The following is a 19,674-nucleotide window of genomic DNA, read 5'->3' on the forward strand; positions in this document are numbered from 1 at the left end:
CTTCCCAAGGTAACATTAAGTAATGATTGGATTTAATTACCCACAGTGACTTCTCAGTTTGCTGGTGGTTGTGGTTTCTATCCTTACTTGTTCAAAGATCTGAGCAGAAATTGAGTTGTTCCCTATCTTAGAAGAGGATCACACCCCTTACTATAACCTTCTTCACCTTGAGATAATCTGCATCCTTATTTTAAACCTAATTTGACTAATGGTGGTATCTAATTGCAACTTTTTCTTTCTCATTTGGGACGAGATGTGGGCTCCCTGCTAGTTTCCAACAAATTATAAAGCAGCAAACACCTAGAACTTTCCAAAAAAGTATGCAAGTTATAAAGACAATCAAACACTTCATGCTTTCATTCCATTTCCTTATATATTTTATAACTTATTTATGGAAATGGAATTGTTTAAGCTCTGATGCACCACATTTTCCAAGTGATATATAGCAGTCCATATGTTCACAGTGGAAAGAAGCATTATGACTTCATGGCAAATGGCAAAGATTGCAATATTGTCGAAGGGTCTTCTGACACAGACTCCGGAATCATGACAGTGGGACTGAGTATACAAGTGTTAAGGCCCTGGGAAACCCTGGGAGGAACCCCAGACTGTGAGGTGGGCGGTACTCCATTACTAGTATTTTGGAAGAAGGATTTGAGAGAGACTGTGTACCTGGCTATTACTGGTATTTAGTAAAGCCACGGAGTTACATGAATTTATTTGAAATCTAACTCTTCATCAGCATGCTCCTTGCTTAGTCATTCTTGTATTTTTATGATAATGTCTCATCCTTTCTGATCATTTCAATAATTCCTACTTCTGTTTAATTGATTATTAACTTCAGTATCTCCTGAAATCACCCACTCGTGGGCCTCCATGAGGCGACTTTACCATTTTATACCTAGGCCTGCTGGACAATCATCCTTTACCTACTACGGGACAGGAAGGACCCCTGTCCTCACACTTCTTGTGTTTCCCTGCAGGTCTCCCCTGGGGAATATGGTAGATAATAATATCCCACTTACAATGAGCCACTCTGTCATCCCTCTGATGCAGACTTGCTGCTGTCACTGTCACTTCCTTCCAGTGCTGCCCCTGTTCAGATCCTTGCCTTAGTTGCCTGCTAATCTCCGTTCTGTCCTAATCTACCACTAGTGATTGAGCCTCAGTCTCTTCTGCCTTTTATGTTTGAGAACTCTTCCCTCCCTGTTTGCTGTTTGGAGTCTACTCTTGCCTCCAGCACTCACAGTCTTGGTCTTTAGGAAAATACTTTTCCCCTCTCAAGCCTAGTTTGTATAGAGCATCTCATGGCAGTGCTGCTTGGACCGCTAGTGCTACAGGATGCCAATGAAGGCCAGAAAAGTGGGAGAAGTTCTCTGCGGCTGCAGGAAAGCACATTCCACCCAGGGTCGGAGAACCTGGAGGATGTTAGCAAAACACATATTTGCAGCCCCCTGTCCCACTTAAGTCTCTGAAGCATTGTTGGGGATGTACCCCAGGCTCTCCCGTTTACTCCACATTTGTGTAGCAGCCTGCCTGTGTTCTCTGGCTGGTGTTGTCTTTGGTGCTCCTCTCTGAACTTTTGGGAGGTGAGGAGCCTGCATAGTGACCAACTTTCATTAAAATGAAGCAAACTATTTGGTTTATCATAGAGATAGAAGATAGAACAGTGGTTGCCAGGGACTGGGGGAAGGGTGGAGAAGTGAATGGGTTGGGGGTTGTTTAATGGGTACAGAATTTCAGTATGGGATGACAACAGGTTTCGGAGATGAACAGTGGAGCTGTCTGAACAACAATGTGAATGTGCAGAATGCCCCTGAACTGTACACTTAAAAATGGTTAAGGGGCACCTGGGAGGCTCAGTCGATTAAGCATCTGACTTGTGATTTTGGCTCAGATCATGATCTCATGGTTTCGTGGGTTCAAGCCCTGCGTGGGGCTCTGCACTGACAGTGCGGAGCCTGCTTGGGATTCTGTCTCTCCCCTCTCTCTGCCTCTCCCCTGCTCGTACTCTCTCTGTCTCTCTCAAAATAAATAAACTTAAAAAAATGGTTAAAATGGTAAATTTTCTGTTATGCAGAATTTTGCCACAATCAAAAAAAAAAAAAAAAAAAAAGAAGGAGGAGGAAGAGGAGGAGGAGGAGGAGGAGGAGAATGGGCAACAAACAAACAAACAAAAACCCTACCCAATTTGAAAAGAAGTTAGGACTAAAGAAATGTCTTAGGAGACAACATCAGCCGCCTGCTTATGGCTATAGTTCTGTCCCCTGACTTAGGCAGAATTTCCATGACTCAAGGAGGGGCAGGCCTTAGGAGATCGCTTTTGAGAAGAATTGGTATTCCTTGTATCTTCCAGTTAGAGTTAGGAGTAATTTGTGTTGAAATCTAAAGTATTTTTTTTTCTTTACAGTCCATGCTTTTTAGAACAATTACTACATTTTTGGGTCATATACCAGTATTATTAATCATTCTGATGTCGAATAGATGCCAATTTCTGTGTGTAACTACTAACGAAAGTGAGCGATTTAAAAGAAACCGTCGTCATTTCAGCAGCATGATCTTTACTGAAAGGAAATTGACTTAAAAACATATAATTTGTAGAAAATTAACAGTGAAATACAAAGACATGAGAGCCCATGCTTTTAATCAGTTGCCAATAATTTAAGCCTGACTGTGCTTGCACAGGCAGATCCATGACCTGGGGGTGGGGGTGGGGGATACATTAGGGTTTCAGGTATAGAATGTCCAACCTAGTAAGAGGTTTTATGTTGGAAGGGAGTCTGTTTTTAGCTATGGACCAGGGTTCAAGCCAGACAGAAGAAAGAAAATAGGGAAGAGTTGGAGCCAGTCCACTCTCTGTTCTGACTTTAAGCAGCTTGGAAATGTTTCTTAGGAGACCTAGGTCTAGGGTTAGAGTTGCCCTGAAAGCAAGACTATTTGGCTGTAAGAGTGTCTCCTGAAAATGTGGCTTCTCTCACACACTCTGAATAGGTCACTCTACTAATTACATAATATTTTCATAAAGGCAGCTCAATACAGTGTGTTGTGAAGTTGATATAATGAATAATGCCTGTCTTCAGAGCCCACATTCCTTGCACTGCACTGCCCTGCCTCTGTGGAGTCTTAAATATCCAGGGAAGCATGAAATATTGTATCATTTTCAATCATGATGAAAAGGTAATCATAACGCTCACTCTATATATACTTAAACACGCGACTTCTTTGGCAGTTTCTTTTCCTGACGCACATTTTTTAGTGGATATAAAAATGGAAATGATACACAGCTTAGAATTTTATCATTCATCAAACATTGAGTGCCTCCTGTGTGCCAGACATCATGATAAGTTGTAGAAGATACTTTAGATATAAAATTTCTCTCACTTCAAGAATATGAGATCTGGAAGGACCCTTCCATCTTATTGCATCTGATTTTATATATTAAGAGACTCAAGCTCCAATATGTGTTCAGGTTTCCTGAGGTTATTCAGGTGACAAGAGGTAGGGCCCAGAATAGAAAACAGCTCATTCTGCAGCATATCAGTCTGGGTCCCAGTAGAAACAAGCACCGTGGTCAGAGTAGGTAATTTGAGGAGGGCTTAATAAAGGACTTTTTACAAAGGCATGGTCAGGATGCAGGGAACCGAGCAGGGGATAATACAGTACTCCAGGGCTGGAAATAGTAGGGAGCCTTTGCCACCCATAGGCCCGAAAGAACCTGGAAAAGGGGCTGTGGCTCTCAGTAGAGGGACACATGCAACATGGTAACCTATCAGGAAGAAATCTGGGGAAATAAATATTGTAACTTCATTCTCTTCCCACCCTCTGGTTTCCCATTAGGGCCTCTTATTGGCTGAACTCAACAGAAGCTGAAGGCAAGGGAGCCCTTGGATATAGTCCACATGGGTCAGCCTCCATGTCCCAGAGTGAGGTAGAGAGGGAAGGAGATGGATTTGGGGTGGTAAATGAAAGATGCTTTCTAATTGAGCAACCCACTTTGCCTCTGAATGGAGAAGTAAGAGGTGGGATGGTGGCCAGGAGCATTTAGGGAAAAGTCACTCCTCGTGGGAGCCAGGAATGGGAAGAAGGATTCCCACTCTCACATTACACATTGCTTTATGAGATTTTTCTAAATGCTGGTTCGCAAAGGTGGCTGTCAGCAACCTTTTTTGATCTTGTTCCACAGGATAGATGAGAGATTTAAACACTAACTGGAACAAAGCAAGATCAGATCTGGCCTAGGAAAGAACTGGGACTGATGGAGCTTATGGGGTCCTGTGGGAGGTGTGAGTTATTGGGTCAATGCAGCAATGCCAGGCTTAAGAAGAATCTCAGACAACACTATGAAAGCATATGGCAGGCTTTATACATATGCAAATGCACCTAACTTTCCAAAGAGCCAGGCAAAGAGGAATTTCAACCCTTCACCCCACTTTAGAAAGATCCCACTCAGGAGAGGTTGCAGGCAGCCCAAAGTCTTATAGAGGTGACAGAAGTGGACCTCAGGTCTCCAGTTGCTGAGCCTTGTCCTCCTCTGCTGCTGGGCAGGCTGGGCCTCCCATTTTCCACAGACACACCAGGTGGGTTGCTGACCTCTTTGGCTTGTGCCCAGTGCCCCCTTGTTCTTGCGTTTCAATTCATGGTGTTCTTTTCAGGCAAAAAGTCCCCATTGTCTAAAACCTTACACATCAAATTTTCTATGATTTTGTTAGAATCTTAGTATATCTTGAGTGTTTCCATTTACTCTGCATAGGCCAGAATTCCATGATATGAAGAACATTGTAGATCTGCAAACACCTGCCATGTTTCCAATTAAATAATTTCTGTAGAGAACAAAAAGAGACTGAAAACTCAGTAGCAAACCTGATGATAAACCCTGAGGCTTCCTGTTGTGCAGACAGCAGGGGCTCAGGTACAACAGGATTGGAAGGTCAGGGATACAAAAGTTGAAACCCAGCTCTTGGGGTGTCTGACTCTTGGCCTTGGCTCAGGTCGTGATCTCACGGTTTGTGAGTTCGAGCCCTGAGTTGGGCTCTGTGCTGCCAGTGCTGAGCTACTTAGGATTTTCTGTCTTCCTCTCTGCCCCTCCCCAGCGTGTGCACGCACGCATGTGTGAGCACTCTCTCTCTCTCTCTCAAAATAAATGAATAAACTTAAAAAAAAAACACCAAAAAACCCCAGCTCTTGATGTTTGTGGCTACTACCAGCCTGTAGTCTCCGTAGCCTCTGCCCCATCTGGCTGACGCAGGGGTGGGGTGATGCCAGTGTGAAGAGGAGCTGGTCACACTGATGAGGCTGCACGTTGCAAATAGAAGGTGCAACAGAAAGTGTTCTCTCGACCTAATTTTAGGCCAGCTGTTTAGTTAACACAGACAGAACCATTTGGGCAACCTTCTGAGGAAGGGATCTGAGGGACAGAGACACAGTCCTACTAAAATATGGTCTACCTTTTATGTCAATCGCTGGAAAATGCAATTGATGCCAATTTCTGTGTTCTAATTCATTTTATTAGTCCACAGGCTTCTTAGAGTTAAGGCAGCAAAGTGCTCTGTTTATCTGGCTCAGTACCTTAATAATGGTATGGCCCCTGCAGGCACAAGTTAATGCTCCTTAATCCTTGCAATTTGCACCGTGAGCTAGTGCTCAGGGAACCTCCTGTCTGCTGCAAGAATGAAAAGCAGGAATGGCCCTAAACTGTAGCCACCAGTTGGATAGCACCCATTGGCTTGTGGTCACTAGTGGGAATTATTATAATGGCTTTAGCTCTAGATACAGACATTCCTGTGAACTCAAAGTCATTTGGCAATTTCACAAGAACCACAGAATGTGAGAGCCATGCCCAGAACCTTTATGACAGATGAGGAATACCATGGAGAGGTAGTGGCTTGCCCAAGGTCACAAAATGTAAATGGTGGCAAAGCTGGTCCCAGAGCCCTTGTAGCATTCCATTTCTTTCCTGGGCCCTCTATGTATAGTTGAGCAGTTGTGTCCAATGCAACATGGGTGACCATACAAAGAAGCCCTGGCCTTTCTTCTGGTGAAGTCTTTTGACTACATGGCCAATGACCTGAGTTTGGTCTTTGTAAAAGAGAAGTGGTGATGGAGCGCCTGGGTGGCTCGGTTGGTTAAGCATTCAAGTCTTAATTTCGACTTAGGTCATGATCACATGGTTTGTGAGATCAAGCCCTGCATTGGGCACTGACAACATGGACCTTGCTTGGGATTCTCTCTCCTCTCTCGGCCCCTCCCCTATAAGTGTGTACTCTCTCTCCTTCTCTCTCTCAAAATCAATAAGCATTAAAAAAAGAAAAAGAGAAAAGTGGTTATAGGTAGGGCATGGCTCACTCTTCTTTTATGGTAAGCCTTTTCTGAAACCCAGAGTAGGTTATGTATCCCCACTTCTGGACTTCACTAGCTCTCTATGAATTGTAAATAGTGTTGTGGAAATTCTCTTGATTTGACTAGTGGTTCCTTGAGGGCAAGGATGAGTTTGATTTATTTTGTACCCCTTGTTTACTCCTTAGCAAATACCAGGTGCCCAATAGGAGCTCCTTCTCTTGTCCTCAGTAATTCAGCTCAATAAGCACCTATTAGGCACCTCATATTTGCTTGTTGCTAGCTCAATTCATCAAGCTACAGGAGGTCTCATGATTTATTAACCAAGTTGACCACTTCTTGGTTTAAGAATAAGTCTGGTTATGGAGTGGCTAAATCCTGAGACACCTCATGAAAAAATTAAAAAAAAAACAGTTATGTATTGAGTGCCAGAACCTTTCTGAGCCCTCATTACAACCCCAAGAGGTAAATACTGTCATTATCCCAAAGTTACAATGAGAAACAAGATAAAGAGAATTTAAGGTTACACTACTGATGTTGGGCTGCAGTCCTTGACTGTGTGATTCTAGAATGCCTGCTCCTAATTACTGTACTATGGTGCCTGCAGTATAATTAAAGGGAAAGGTCTGCAAGATTGCATTTTCCAGACAACCTAAGTGCAATCATTTAAACACCAACACATCTAATTTTAGCCTAAAGTCTATTATATGCTTCTTATCCAATATGCCTCAAAGTCACCATCCAGAAGATGCCCTCTGGGCTGTCGAGGTGTTTATAGGGCTAGGTTTCCCTTCACCAGATAACTCCAGAATGCTGTGATTTTTTTAACACAATTTTATTATTGTTGTTGTTGTTATTATTATTGTTATTATCTTTTTAAATTGTAGAGTAATACATGTTCATTGTATTAAGTTTAAAAAACCTAGGAAATATTCAGATGAAGGCCTCATGGTCACATGGAAGGGATTGTTGATGAGGGAATTCTGCTGTGGACTGTTGTGGATGATCCCTAAGTTTCCTTGTAATATAGGGTTTTCACGTTGGTTCAGTTCCCTGAAATACCTTAATGGTCATCCCCAGAACTGTTTGGTCTTGCCTGTTTCCTCCATCTAATTACATTATTGCTTTCCCTACAAGGCACCATGTGATAGTCTCAAGTTCTCTATGGCCTGTCTAACTAAATTTCCCAGTGTTATCTTTATTAGACCCCCAAGACACAATTGTTTTAGGATTAGGAAAGCATCTTGTGTTCTGAACCACTGTGTGTGTGTGTGTGTGTGTGTGTGTGTGTGTGTGTGTGTATTCCATGTGTATGTAGACTATATATATATACTTGATCAGGTTTACTCAGTATCATCTGTATACCATCTGCATCATGGAGATCATGCAAAATGGAGATTAAGGGTCTTCACCCAAGGTCTATTAAATAAGAAAATCTAAGATTGGAGTCATGGATCAACATTTTTCCTGACCAAAGCATGTTTTGTTTTTTATTTGTCATTAAGAGATTGTTAGAAGTAGAGAGAATAACATAAGAAATTCAATGTACTTATTACTCAGTTTCAATAACTATGAATCCATGCTCAGTCTTGTTTCATCTATAATTTGAAGCAAATTCCAGGTATCATATCATTTGAATGTTTTCATATGTATCTACATAACATAACCACAATATAATTATCATATTTGAAAAGTAATTAACATTAATCTCTAATATTACATTTCTAGTTCAAATTTTCCTTGTCTCAAATGTTTCTTAATTGTATAGTGTTTTGGATGCTGAATCACGTAATTAGTTATGTTTCATTCTTTTCTCTGAGAAGTAGGATGTTGGGAGCCAATTCTGTAGCCATGTCTGGCAACTTTACAGAACCTCACGCATGTTTTTTGACTATGTACCTTACCCCTGACTTCATTTTCATTTTACTTTTCTTTTTCTTCAGTTCTGATTTCCTCACAAAGTACATTTTATCTTACTGTGCTGTGTATGTTTTTTAAGCTGCCTCTAATCCTTTTGCCAAAAGGTAAGTCGTATGTAAATGACCGTATCAGGGATCCTGAGCCCCTTGCCTTACTTCATTTTGCATGAGTCTTTCAAACCAGTCCCTATCATCTGAGCTTCTGACCATGAGTCTCCTCTTCTTTTTTATGCCCCACCACATCTCAGTCCCAGTGCTCAGAACCATTTTTCTGGTTCTGATCTTTTTTGCTTCCCTCCTCCATCGTGATTCCTGGCTTCCTTTGCCTGCCCTGGAAATACCACATTTCATTCATCCTGAGCCTCAACTGGCCCCTCTGCGTTGTCTTTGTCAGTTTCCTTTGGCGGTAAGAGGACTAGACGCGGACACTGAATCTTTAGGTTCCAACGTAGTCTCTTTGAAAATTCCAGTCCTCTGGGACAACATGAGGTTGGGGGGACAGTTGAAAGAGGAGAGCTCAGGATAGGAAGGCTGGGGTGGGTATCAAAAATGTCATCCCTTTCCCAGTTTTGCCCTGAGCTGTGTTTGTTGTTAAGAAGTAGAGATGGGGCCAGACTGACATGTGAGAGACTAGGTGGTTCCCAATCTCTGGTGCCTTGTGTAGCCTTTTTACAGGGTTCTCACAGATCTGAAACAAACTGGCGAAATAAGGACAGTGGAATGGTTTTATTCATAAAGTTCAATATAGTGCTTTAAGGCAATGCCATTTATTTGGAGTGTTAAAATTCTTTCTTTTTCTTTCTTTCTTTCTTTCTTTCTTTCTTTCTTTCTTTCTTTCTTTCTTTTTTTCTTTCTTTCTTTTTCTTTCTTTCTCTCTTCTTTCCCTTCCTTCCTTCCTTTCTTTCTCTCCTTGTATGAAGTGACCATGATAATAAATAAGTTACCTTTTAACATCAGTATTAGCAAAGTAAAAAGTTGATAACCTATGTCAGTCCCCTGATATATTTTTAAATTTTTTAATGTTTATTTATTTTTGAGAGAGAGAGAGAGAGAGAACACACAAGCCAGGAGAGGGGCAGGGAGAGAGGGAGAGATAAAATCCGAAGCAGGCTCCAGGCTCTGAGCTGTCAGCACAGAACCTGATGCAGAGCTCAAACTCATCGACTATGAGATGTGACCTGAGCTGAAGTCGGACGTTTAACCAACTGAGCCACCCAGGAGCTCTTGTCAGTCCTCTGATATTATTTTCATGAATCTAGAAGTCCAAACAAAGATGAGTAGAAAAGGATGGATGTCTTTTATAGGTTTGACTTTGAAGGAAAACTGTGCTAAGGAACTGAGATGATCATTATTATAATGATTGTCATGATTTTCATTCATTTGTTCCTTATAAACCAAAGAGGAGGATTAAATAAGGACTGTTTTCAGAAATGCTTTGGGATTACAGACCCAAGTTCACCAGAATGTACTAAGGTATATATACTTTATATACTATAGTAGCTTAAAAAATTTTTTTCTTCTCAATAATATTTGTTTATTGTAAAAAAAATAATATAGAAATGAAAGTCCCTGGGGTGCCTGTGTGGCTCAATCGGTTGAGTGTCTGACTTCAGCTTAAGTCATGATCTCATGGTTCATGGGTTTGAGCCCCGCATCCAGCTCTGTGCTGCTCACACACGCTCTCTCTCTCTCTCTCAAAAATAAGTAAATATTAAAAAAAAAAAGCGAAAGTCCCTTCTAATTTCATCTCAACAGAAATGGCTTGCTGTATCTCTGCATGGTTTTTAATGTAAAAATCAATGGTATTAGCATGAAAATATCAATATGTACAGATTGTCTATCCATTTTATACGGTATGTCTTGTTTCCCTCATTTTGGAAGGCAACCTTCAGTCTTGCTATTAGCTTCTTTTCTCTTTCTACGTCTTAATTTCTGACATCTTTTCTATTAAGTTTAAATTGTCCAAGCTGAATGTGCATTCAGCTCTACATCTGTACTTACATCTTCCATACTTTGTCTATTACTTGATTCTAAGCATTGAAAATCAATAAATGGTATTTATATTATTATGAATGTAAAATATTATTTAGCATAGAACCAGAAGGTATATTGTGATTATTTTTCCTTTTCCCAAACAGTTTTACTGCAGGAATTCCTAATTATTCTCTCTCTCTTTTCCACCATTTGAAGACAAATGGTGATGTCATTAGAAGCTGAATACTCCATAATGTCATGTATTTGTTTTCAAGTCCTCTTTGTCTGAGGACACCTCCTTCCTAGAGCCCAGTCTTCCTGCTCCAGGCTGGACTGGCTCCTCTCTAGGCCCGCCACTCACCTCTCACACAGGGACCTTACTGGTCTTCTGAGTGGAGTGCAACTTTTCCTATAGACTATGTCTTCTTCTCTCCTGTTGTAATCTCATACATTCATCCTCAAGTAACTTCCTATGATAGGTGCATGGGAAGTAATCTTGCTGACATTTTTGGCCCTCATACTGCATTGATAGTATTATTGGGTGTAGAAATCTAACTTAAGCATAAGATTTCTTCAGAAGTTTATAGGCATTAGTCTATTATCTAGTGCTTTTAATGAGAACTCCAATACCAGTGTGGTTCTAATTTTTTTTATGTTCATATTACTTGTGTCTCTCAAGCTTTTGTGATTTTCCTCTAATTTTTGTGTTTTGAAATTTCACAATAATGTGTCTAAGATAGGGTTATTTCATTGTAGGTGCTCAGTGGACTTCTATAATTTGTCCTTCAATTTTAGGGAATTAAAAGTTTATCTCTTTGGTATTTTTTACCTTCATTTTTCTGTCTTTACTTTCCAGGAAACGTAGATATTAGACCTCCTGGATGCATACCCTGTATCTCATATCCTTCACTTAAATTTCCTGTGTCTTTGGTGCACATTCAGGTAGATGTTCCTTGACTTTGCCTGTATTAAATTGTTTCCAATAAATATATTTTTATTATAAATCACAATATTGCACTGAGAAAAAGGAGTGTGTACAGGTAGCTTATTGGGAATGTGATCCCAGAGAGAAGGTATGAGGAACAGAGGGATGAAGTAGGAAATAAGGGAAAATAAGTGCAAGGATCAGCTTTTGAGTTGACCACATGGACAAGCAGCTATTTCTTGTTCATCTTCAATTTTCTCAGAATCCTTAAGAATTCTAAGAATTGTCCATCCAGGAGACAAAAATCAGAACTACTTCTTGATCAATTCCCATCACTAGTTAGGCAAGGGTGATCCCATGGGCAACAGCTGCCTAATATATCTCTAAATTTTCTCCAGAGTGTCCAACTGAGTAGTCAGTAGTCTACTTAGCATCTCCTCTTAGAATTTCCATAGGTATCAGATTCTCCACTTTGTTGCTTATGGTTCCCGAATATGCAATTTGCAGTTTGTCTCCCTAGTCATAATCTAAGCTTCTTGAGAACAGGAGGAAGTGTGTCTTCTCTTCATCCCTTTCTGCACTTTATGCGTATTAGTTGGTTAAGTCATTGAAATTCAACAGCAACAGGCCAAGTAGTTGTCTAAGTGTATCACAGACCAGCGGCAGCAGCAGCAGCAGCAGCAGCAGCAGCACTTGGGAACTTGTTAGGCAGACCTACTGAATCAGAAACTCTCTGCCCACTATTAAATTTTTTATTTGTTTCAGCAATCGCATTATTTTACTTCTAAGAACATTGTCTTCTTCTTCATTCAATTTACCAGTAGTCTACTCTTATCTTATGTATGGATCAAATATCTTCTGGAAATGCCCTGTGAATGAAAAATTCTTGTTTCCTCACTGATTTATCTGTTTTCTCTGGGAACCTCTCTCTCTTTCTCTTTCTCTCTCTCTCTTTTCTTTGCTTTTATACATTGATCTGGTTGCTCTAGGATGTCCTTACATGGCTGGTGATTGTTTGCAGCTTAATCATATTTAATAATGAGGCAGTAGAAAAGCTAACTATGAGGCTATGTATCTGTGAGTGATATTTTAATAGGCAGATTTTACTTTACGGGAACATAAGAAGTTACTTTTTTTTTTTGTAAAAACATGGAGGATTTTGGTCTTGGGCATTAATTCTCACACTAGTTGCCTTGGTTTCTCCCTAGACAGACTGGGAAATATTTTGGTGAAGATTTTTAATCCATGCTCATATTTTTGTTCTGTATCTCAGTCTTAGCTGCCACCATAGTGGAAATGTCTGTGTCCTGAGGTTGAGTTCAGTAGGTCAGGTTGCATCTTCTATCACTTTGCTATCCACATACAGTCTTCAAGAAAAAGTTTTTAGTTTGTTGATTATCTTGTGCTATATTCTTTATGACTGTAGGTTTCTATTTTTTATTTACTTCCTATCACCTGATGGGAGTCTCAGGAAGGGGAGGATATTAATATAAATATGGAGATGTACCGTTATGAATCAAAGTCCCCCTTAAATATTTTATATACATATTTACACCTGTATTTCTTTATCAACATCAAGTTGAAGTATCAATAGTCTCCACATGCTAACAATATAGAACATTTAATTTGTTTTTACTTCCTTCCTTCTTCTGCCTCCCATGTTTTGTTGGAATTGTTGAAATTTGAGTATGTATATAGCATCATTGCTTTGTTCTTTTAAGTGTTTTTTTCATAACAGTTACATTAAGCTTCATAACCTCATAAAGAGCAATTATTTAGACTTAATGCAATTTGTGCTATTTTCTTTGTTTATCACTAATTCTTGTGATACATAGTGTATAGATACACCTAATATAATATGTCCTTCCTTTCTTGAGTTCTGTATTCTGACATACATTTTATTTGTTTGTTTGGAGAATTTGCTTAGATTTTATGCAGGAGAAGGTATGTGAATGGTGTACTTTCTGAGTCATCGTCTGTTTGAAAATGCCTCTTTTTCCCTCGTGATGGTCTGGCTAGCTGTAGAATTATAGGACTACAATATCCTTTTCTTTTTTTAAAAAAACATTTTTTTAATATTTATTTATTTTTGAGAGAGAGAGACAGAGTGTGAGTGGGGGAGGGGCAGAGAGAGAGGAAGAACAGGATCTGAGGCAGGCTCCAGGCTCTGAGCTGTCAGCACAGAGCCTGATGTGGGGCTCGAACTCACGAACCATGAGATCATGACCTGAGCTGAAATTGGACACTTAACCGACTGAGCCACCCAGGCACCCCTTCAATCTTCTTTCCTTAGATCAGCTGGGATCTCAAGCCCATCTGCTTCTGATCACTACTTTACCCATACCTCTTAGTTTTCATCACTATTTTATTTAATGTCAGGACCAGTTTATTCTGATGGCTCAGCTTGGTTGACCTCTTTTGAGCTGCTGATTTGTCCCATTATTTTTCTTTGGTTTTCAGTTTATGTGTTCTTACTGGCCCTTCATAGTTTAGGGGGACAACTACTGTTCATCTGCCTGTGTGTAGTATATGGAAGCTCAAGCCTTTCATTCATTGGACAATAATATTTGCCATTCCAAAACAAGTATTTAGGCTTGCATGGATCCCTTAGAATTCTAGGTGTACAGCTGGGATGTCTTCTGGGGGTAGGGATGTCATGGTATCTTGTATCTGATGTCTGCAAGATCAAGGATATTGCTACACTACATCATGTTCAGTGGCTGCATCTAATAGCAGGTAGAAAAGAGTTCTGATGGTCAGACCTCACTGCAGGGTCTTCTAGGCCACATCTTCCCTGGAAGAATGTACTCTGTGGCAGATCTGGATGCAGTTTTGTGCACAGTCACCCCCAAGCAGCAACACCTCCAGGGATCTGGATCAGAACTGGGTTGCCATTTGCCTCCTTTCATCCCTGAATCACCATCTGGTTATTCTCTTGGCTCTTGGACAGAAGGACTAATTATACTTTCCCATTTTTCAGAAAATTTATCTTTAGAATAATTATTTTTTTGATGTTACTATTTTTTTCAGTTTTTGTTATGAAATATAGCATAAATGCCAAAGAGTATATATAGTGAATACATATGGTTTCAGGATCAATCATAAAACAAATGGCCATGTACCTACCACCTAACTTAAGAAATCTCTTCTAAGCAAGGCTGTTATGTGATTCTAAGCTGATTCTCCTCCCTTTCCTAAAGTCATGGGTCTGAGGTGGGTAGTATCTGTGGCCCTAGTGACTCAACAGGAGTTTTCTAACACTTCTTTCTGAAAAAAGAGAGAAAAGTATCCAGAGGGTGCCCTGAGTTGTTTAAAAACAGAAGCCCAGATGATTTTGCTTTGTGGTTGGTATGTCTGTGTAGGTCACTACTGGTTTCTCCTCAAAGGCATTCCCTGGCCCATTGCTAACCCACATGGTACCTTTGTGTGAATAAGAAGAAATCACTTCTGCCATTTACTAGAAATTCTCTTTAATACCTATCTGCACAAAAATCTATAATGATTATGAATGTGACTAGCACCTCTAGAGCTTATAGGACACAACCATAATTCACGGTAAAAGTAGTAGGTGGCCATAGAGCTCTTCATGTGGGCATCATCAGGCATTTACTCAATGCCTACAATGTGCCAAGTGTTCTTTTAGTTGCTTGGCATTCAATGCTGAGATGGATGGGATTCCTGCTCTCATAGATCCCCCATGACTGGACTGGTGAGCAAGCTGTTTTTTGGGTGCATGAACTGGGAGTCACCTAACAAGCTTGGGTCATTCTTGTGTTGGGTCAGGTCCCTGTGGTTACTAGCAGAAGTGGGTTAATTTAATTTCATTTATTTAGCATGTTGTCTATGCCACGTTAACCCTGAGAGGTTATGCTGTACCAAAGTGATGAGTTCAGAGCTTAAGTCCAGAGTGACCATATTCCCTGGTTTGCCCTGGGTACTGGGTAAAGTCTCTTGTCCCAAGTGATTATTAACATCACACCTCTCTCTCTTAAAGGTGTCCCAGCTTAGGACAATAAATTATATGGTCATGTGTATGAGTCAACTGTTTTTGCCATGGTAATAAACTCCTTCAAAATATTAGGAACTTAAAACATCAACTAGGGTTTGCTCATGGATTTGTGGATCAGCTGCAGCTCTTCCCCAGTCTGTGGATAAGGTTTAAGCTTGCTTCTCATTCTGGACTTTGGGCCTGTGCCACAAGTCTTCCCGCGATAGTAACTAAGTTGAAAGACTGGGCTTTATTTAAGGTTTCTTCTCCTGGCAGAAGGTGGGAGCCAAGAGTCTTCTGGTCAGAGCTGGCATGGGCCATATCTCCTTGGATTTTATTGACTAGAGCAAGTCACATGGACAAAATAAACATCAGGGGATTGGGATTTATGCTCTTTCCTTGGTTATGGGGGCGCTGTGGGGGGAGAGAGTGAATATTTGGTGAATAACAAAAGAATTATCACATTACACTCCTAAACCTACTGCTTCCCAGTGTGTCCCAACCCCAGCCTTTGCTGGTGTTTTCTAGTAGTGTCTGTGTTAGGAAAGTGCCACAGTGATTAACAGGACATAGGAGTTTTACCTCCATTTGGATTACAGAATGTATTAAGGGATTTCACTATGGTATGGAGCCTGTTTTGTTTTTGTGTTTTATTGGACTAGGTGGGAGTTGATGTTTGCTGTGGCCACCTGATTAATGAGGATAAAGTCTCCTCCTTTCTGTGTCCTGAGCACTACTACCTATCCTAGGAGTTTGCACAGATGAATTTCCCATACTCCTGTGTGAGCTGATGGAACCCAGTGGAGCCTGTGGCCATACCACGCTCTCTTCCTACCTCATGTTGGGGCTCCATGAGGTGTGATTTCTGGTGCCCTTTACTCTGCCCCCACTGACTCTACTCCCTGTCCTCATCCTTGTCCTTGTTTCTCTGCACCTGGGAGTTTTAATTTTTATTGTTTCCTTAGTGTCCCTTCATTTGCTTGTGTTAAATGTTCAATACTAATTGGATTTTTCTTTAAAACAATTCTAGAAACCTCTCAATGTTATACTGGTTCACTGATGGATTAATGGAAGTCATCCTTGTTTCACATTGTTGTATAGTTTGCTAATCCCCTTTCAGTGGGACTTGAGGAGAGAAAGGTGGCAGATTTGAGCTCACCTACCCATGTGAAACTGGAGCCCCAGTGTTGTCGAGCAGAGACAGAATATTATTTCACTGAAAAGGCAGAGATTGATGGGGAGGCGTAGAGGAGATACATTAGCTCCATCACCAGTCCTAACAGCTGGCATTCTCTCAAGAGCCATTTTTCATGAGGAAACTGCTTTATCATTTCATAAGAATGATCAAGTACCTTCAGAGTCATGTTGAAAAGCACACAGATGGTGGGTGGTCAGCGTGACTCAGTAGGTAAGTGACCTGCAGTAGGAGCTCACATGCCTCAGCAGAAATGTCAGTTGTCTCATGTCATGGATTATCGGTATGCTGTGGATAATTAATATTGGAAAATTAACTTATTCCTAATTTTCTTCTTCATGAGAATATGAGTCTATGAGGAAGGTATGGAATGTGCCTTTCATGTTCCCCATTGTACTCTCTCCAAAACCTAGCCCAGTACCTGGCATGTAATGGACATTCAGAAAACTTTGGCTGAAGCAATGCAAATATTGATGATGGACAGTAAAGGCAAAGCCTGGGAGAATCCTTGGAGCTCCTGCGTGTGATGGAGTGCAGTAAGGGCAGGTGGGAGTGTCCTTTAAAGTAGGGCTTACAGCCACCCAGGAATGAGTTCAGGTTGATGCCTTAGCCTCCCTGGGTCTACTGTAGCGTGGAGTGGAAGCCTGGAGGCTTTGTTCTGGGCGTTAAGGGCACAGCCACTGCACTGCCACGGACCCTAGCTGAGGCCATACAGTCCGGGCCTCAGATGCCGTGGTTGCCTTGCCATATTTGCTCACTCTCACCACTTCAGCACATGCCCGCTCACCTCCAAAGGCCAACCCCTGCATTTATTTGAATGTTCAATTTTTCTGGCCACTGAAGCTTACTTTGCCACTCGTGCTGCAGGTGGGAAATGCCCCTTGAGAGCTGCCCTCCAATCCATGACTGAAGAGAGCTGACATTATAAATAGCCCAGCCCCTTGCCCCTTGGGTAACTGGCTTGGTAAAGCCCCCTTCGCTGGCTGCCTTCCCTGGATTACTTCCTTACTCACCTACCTGTGTTTTCTTCCCCTTCTGAATAAACCACCTGCCCTTGAATACTTGTCTCAGGATCTGCTACTGGGGAAACCCAAACTACGGTGGTCAGCACTGGGTCCTAGGTACCTGGCCACTGGATGGGGGTATTCTTGAGGCTTCAGAGGACTTGAGCTTCATTTTGCTGAGACCCTTAAAAGTCAATGTCAAAAAGAGAAAGAAAGCACTCTAGTTTCTCTTGTATTAGAAAGTTGTTACTTAAACAATTCCCAAATTTCATTATACAGCTCTCTGAAATGATCACATAATTTTTAAGGACAGTTGAAACTGCCCTGCTCACAAAGCCTCAATGATTTGTATTGCTGTGGTGTAGGGTCTCAGTTGACTTGGAGGGCATTCCTAGTCCCCCTGAATATACCCCGTCTCTTGCTAGAGCAGACTGTTCATTGTTTTGAATCATGGCCTGCATGTCACTTTCTCTGTGCTGTGTCTGAGTCTCACCATCCCTGCGCCAGAATCAGGTGACCCGGCAGCATCCCTGGCCTATCTCCTACAGCCAGCTCCTGAGGGATGAATGGATTAAAGGGTCATTCTGCCTGCACTGTGCAATGGATGGGCACAGGACGAGCAATCACACTGACCTTTGATTTTTGCTTCTTTGCAGATATCTCAGTGAGCCTGCTGACCCTTGTGGTCACTGCCTGTGGCCTCGCGCTTTTTGGCGTGTCTCTCTTCGTGTCTTGGAAACTCTGCTGGGTTCCATGGCGAGAACGAGGCCTGCTCTCTGGTAGCAAAGACGACAATCGGGAACCTCTTAACTACACGGACACAGAGACCAATGAGCAGGAGAACAGTGAGGGCTTCCTAGACCCTCCCACCCCCTGCCCTGACTCTTCCATGAAGATCAGCCACACCTCCCCTGACATTCCCCTCTCGACCCAAGCGGGGGGCCAGGAGAACTGTGCCCATGGCGTCCGTGTACAGCGCCAAGTCACAGAGCCAACCTCGTCGGCCCGGTCAGTAATGCCCCCTTCCTTTCTGACTGCAAGGCAAGGACCACCTCGTTCCCCTCTATTGGCAGCAGTAGTGTTGGTTAGCCAAGGGTCCTGTAACCGAAATTTCACATGTCCATTCAGTTTCAGAGATGCGAATATGGGAAAATGTGGTGCTTTCTATGCTCCAGTGAAGCTCCTTACTTCTCTTGAGTTCCCTGTATAGGGTCCACAATAATAATAGTCCATAATAATAATAGTTACATTGCCAAGATTAACCATGACAAGTACTAAGAACTTTATGCATTGTTTTATTATAGTTCACAACTTCGCATGAGATGCAAAAGTTATTTTCATTTTGCAGAAGAAGAAACTTAAGTCAAAGAGTTTAAGTAAAAACATCATAGATTGGTATGCATTCAGGGTTTGGACCCTGATTCAACCAACACCAGAGCCTGAGACCTCTTAACCACTCTTCCCACTATCCTCCTAGTGCTATTGGACTTATTCTCTGTGCCTCTGACCTAGCCGAGCTGTCACACAGACTGTCTTTGTAGTCCACAAAGTGGCTGGAGGTCTTTGTCCATCTTCAGCCTTTGTAAGGCCTAGAGTACCCAGGCCTCGGGTCACTTTCTTTCTGTGGGCTGCATGCTCTGCTTTAAGCAGTGGAGAAATCATGTAGTGCAGTGATGAAAACCCAGGGCTCTGGGGTCAAGTGAACTGGCTTTACTTACATGTATGACACACTGGACACATTACTTAACCTCCATATGTTTCCATTTCCTCTTCTGTGAGAGAGAAATAGTGATAATACCAACATATAGGTGCTTTTAGGAATGAAGCAATAACGTGCACATCCTGTGCTTTACATAGGCGGCACCTGGTAAGTACTCCAGAACGTGAACGGCCATTTTGATTTCCGTGTTGTTTTTGTCGTGATCATTCCCCTGTGACTGGCCTCTTCCAGGACTCAGATGTTGCATAAACATGCCTTTCACATTAAACAGACAATTCTCAATCCCCGGATATCAAAATTCACTTTCGACAGGAGTTTTCAGGATAAGAGATACAGGAAGTAGCTTTTTTAAAATGAAAATATTTGCTTGAGCAATAGCCAGAGGAATAGCATGTGCTGTTATTTGGAGAGTGCGAGCACAGTTTGGGGGCATTTTTTAAAAATCTTTTTTATTTGTTCTCTAGAAACGGAAGTAAGATTTTACCCTTTTTTATGTTAATCGAGTTTATCCTAGAGACTCTGCTCATTCACATTAAGTGGGATGGGATATGACAGTTTATAATTTAATTTTTTCACAAACCTATTTTAGCATCATTTCCAATTCTGAATCAAAGAG

General features: G+C 41.5%; 1 protein-coding gene across 2 annotated transcripts in view; it reads left to right on the forward strand.

Annotated features, from left to right (window-relative positions):
- The window catches only part of SYT9 (synaptotagmin 9), a 199,503-nt gene that overhangs the window by 39,590 nt on the left and 140,239 nt on the right, over positions 1-19,674 (forward strand). For both annotated transcript variants that reach the window (XM_043580543.1, XM_043580542.1), the window contains exon 2: positions 17,995-18,346. In XM_043580543.1, the coding sequence (XP_043436478.1) occupies positions 17,995-18,346 (352 nt within the window). The remainder of the gene's footprint in view (positions 1-17,994; positions 18,347-19,674) is intronic.

This window comes from Prionailurus bengalensis, chromosome D1, assembly GCF_016509475.1.
Source record: "Prionailurus bengalensis isolate Pbe53 chromosome D1, Fcat_Pben_1.1_paternal_pri, whole genome shotgun sequence".
Lineage (NCBI taxonomy): Eukaryota > Metazoa > Chordata > Mammalia > Carnivora > Felidae > Prionailurus > Prionailurus bengalensis.